The sequence below is a fragment of the Nuphar pumila genome, chromosome 7 (assembly GCF_984573655.1).
Source record: "Nuphar pumila chromosome 7, dmNupPumi1.hap1.1, whole genome shotgun sequence".
Lineage (NCBI taxonomy): Eukaryota > Viridiplantae > Streptophyta > Magnoliopsida > Nymphaeales > Nymphaeaceae > Nuphar > Nuphar pumila.
In genome coordinates this window covers 15605201-15607885 of record NC_143255.1, presented here as the reverse complement: position 1 = coordinate 15607885, position 2685 = coordinate 15605201, and the positions used below count along the sequence as shown (strand labels likewise).

At 53.2% G+C, this 2685-nt stretch overlaps 1 protein-coding gene across 1 annotated transcript; it reads left to right on the top strand.

The window, feature by feature from the left end:
* The first annotated feature begins 216 nt into the window (after positions 1-216).
* Positions 217-1667, top strand: LOC149831264 (pollen-specific leucine-rich repeat extensin-like protein 4). Its single transcript, XM_090012975.1, has 2 exons — positions 217-1549; positions 1597-1667. Exons 1-2 carry the CDS (start codon positions 217-219, stop codon positions 1665-1667), a joined length of 1404 nt encoding a protein of 467 aa, XP_089869101.1.
* Positions 1668-2685: the final 1018 nt, after the last annotated feature.

Here is a 2685-nt window from a genome sequence, read left to right as displayed (position 1 = left end):
TGGTTGGTTTCTGTAATCTCCTTGTACTTCGCTTTTATTTAGTATGGACTAATATAGAAGGTACCGAACGATTTTTGTGGGTCCACTAGGGGAGGGCCTTCATCCCCGGACCAGTAGAGATTGTCACCCTCCCTTTACAACCCTAACTGAAAAACAGAAGAGAAACAAGAAGAGAATTACCACCAATGATCAGCACACTATTTTTCCTTTAATAAAATGAGCAAAGATTATGGGAGAGAACAAATAACCACCACCACCTTTCCAAAACCAACTCCTTATAATAAGCCTCCACCCTTTCTCCCACCAACTGGGTCTCCTATCCTATGTCCAGCAGCCTTGGGCCTTCGCCAAGGGTTTGGTCTCAAGATGCAGGACTTAGGCTCCCTCCTCCTCCTCCTCCTCCTCCTCCTCTTCTGCACAACACTGTCTTCTCCAACTTCACATGCATTATCAGATGCTGACGTGCGATTTATCGCTCGCCGTCAGCTTCTCTCCTTACATGAATCTGATGGCGACATCCCTGACGACTATGAACTCACCACCACCGTCGCATTCGCCTTCAGCAACAGCCGGCTTCGGCGTGCCTACATTGCACTCCAAGCATGGAAGCATGCCATCTACTCCGACCCCCTTAACATGACTGGGTCGTGGGTCGGACCCGATGTGTGCTCCTATAATGGTATCTTCTGCGCCCCGGCATTGGATGACCCCACAGCGAACACCGTAGCCGGCATCGATCTCAACCACGGTGATATCGCCGGCTACCTCCCGGTCGAGCTTGGACTGCTCACGGACGTTGCCATCTTCCATATCAACTCCAATCGGTTCTGCGGTGTCGTGCCCAAATCCTTCCGCCGGTTGGAGCTCCTATACGAGATCGACCTAAGCAATAACCGATTCGTCGGCTCGTTCCCCAAGGTCTTGTTGTCCATTCCCGACCTTAAGTATCTGGATCTTCGGTTCAATGACTTCGAAGGTCCGATCCCAGCTGAGTTGTTTGATAAGGATTTGGATGCAATCTTCCTTAATGATAACCGGTTCCGTAACAATATCCCAGAAAACCTTGGAAATTCTCCAGTGTCTGCCTTGGTTATTGCCAACAACCGTTTGGGTGGTTGCATTCCTAAGAGTATTGGAAATATGGCAGGTACCCTAAATGAGATCATAATGATGAACAATGACCTCGCCGGATGCTTGCCTTCTGAGATGGGCTTGCTAAACAATGTGACTGTATTGGACATAGGATCGAACTCGTTATCAGGGCTGCTCCCAAGCTCGTTTTCCAGTCTGGCTGCCGTCGAGCAGCTTGACTTTTCCGGCAACCTCTTCACCGGCTTTGTGCAGGAGGAGGTTTGCACGTTGCCGGTGTTGAAAAACCTCACCTTCTCTGACAATTACTTTAATGGTGAGGCATCAGGATGTTCGCTGAGGAAAAAAGATGTTGAAATCAACGATCGCAATAATTGTATTGCTGGACGGCCGAGACAAAAGAAGAAGGACGAGTGCACGGCGGTGGTGAACAAACCAGTGGATTGCGGGAAGTCAAAATGCAACTCGCCAGTTTCGCCGGCTCCGGGACATGGCTCATGGTCGAAGACTCCGGTGGCTCCGACTCCTGCGACTCCATCTCCAAAGCCGGTTCCGGCGCCATCACCGCCGGTTGTTAGTGTGACTCCGCCACCATCCAAGAGTCCGGTTGATCCTACTCCTGTTACTCCGTCTCCAAAACCAGTTCCTGTGCCACCATCCAAGAGACCGGTGGCTCCGACTCCATCTCCAAAGCCGGTTCCGGCGCCATCACCGCCGGTTGTTAGTGTAACTCCGCCACCATCCAAGAGTCCGGTTGATCCTACTCCTGTAACTCCATCTCCAAAGCCGGTTCCAGTGCCATCGCCACCAATTGTTAGTATCACTCCACCGCCGGCGAAGAGTCCGGTAGCTCCGCCTCCTGTAACTCCATCTCCAAATCCGGTTCCAGTGCCATCGCCACCAATTGTTAGTGCCACTCCACCGCCGGCGAAGAGTCCGGTAGCTCCGCCTCCTGTAACTCCATCTCCAAATCCGGTTCCAGTGCCATCGCCACCAATTGTTAGTGCCACTCCACCGCCGGCGAAGAGTCCAGTAGCTCCGCCTCCTGTAACTCCATCTCCAAATCCGGTTCCAGTGCCATCGCCACCAATTGTTAGTGCCACTCCACCGCCGGCGAAGAGTCCAGTAGCTCCGCCTCCTGCAACTCCATCTCCAATGCCGGTTCCAACGCCATTGCCACCAATTGTTAGTGTCACTCCACCGCCGGCGAAGAGTCCAGTAGCTCCGCCTCCTGCAACTCCATCTCCAATGCCGGTTCCAACGCCATTGCCACCAATTGTTAGTGTCACTCCACCGCCGGCGAAGAGTCCAGTAGCTCCGCCTCCTGCAACTCCATCTCCAATGCCGGTTCCAACGCCATCGCCACCTACTGTAACTCCACCACCAGCAAAGAGTCCTGTAACTCCGTCTCCAAAGCCAGTTCCAACGCCATCGCCACCGGTGGTTATAGTAACTCCGCCATCGTCGAAGAGTCCGACGGCTCCGACTCCTGTGACTCCATCTCCAGAGCCGGTTCCAGTGCCATCGCCGCCGATTGTTAGGGTAACTCCACCACCACCACCACATGAGGAAGCGTCACCAATAGTGTGGACCCAC

Bases quoted from the DNA above. Each gene is read 5' to 3' on its own strand.
- LOC149831264 (XM_090012975.1), top strand. From the start codon at position 217: ATGAGCAAAGATTATGGGAGAGAACAAATAACCACCACCACCTTTCCA. The intron at 1,550-1,596 runs GCAACTCGCCAG...TCATGGTCGAAG, and splicing joins GGATTGCGGGAAGTCAAAAT to ACTCCGGTGGCTCCGACTCC.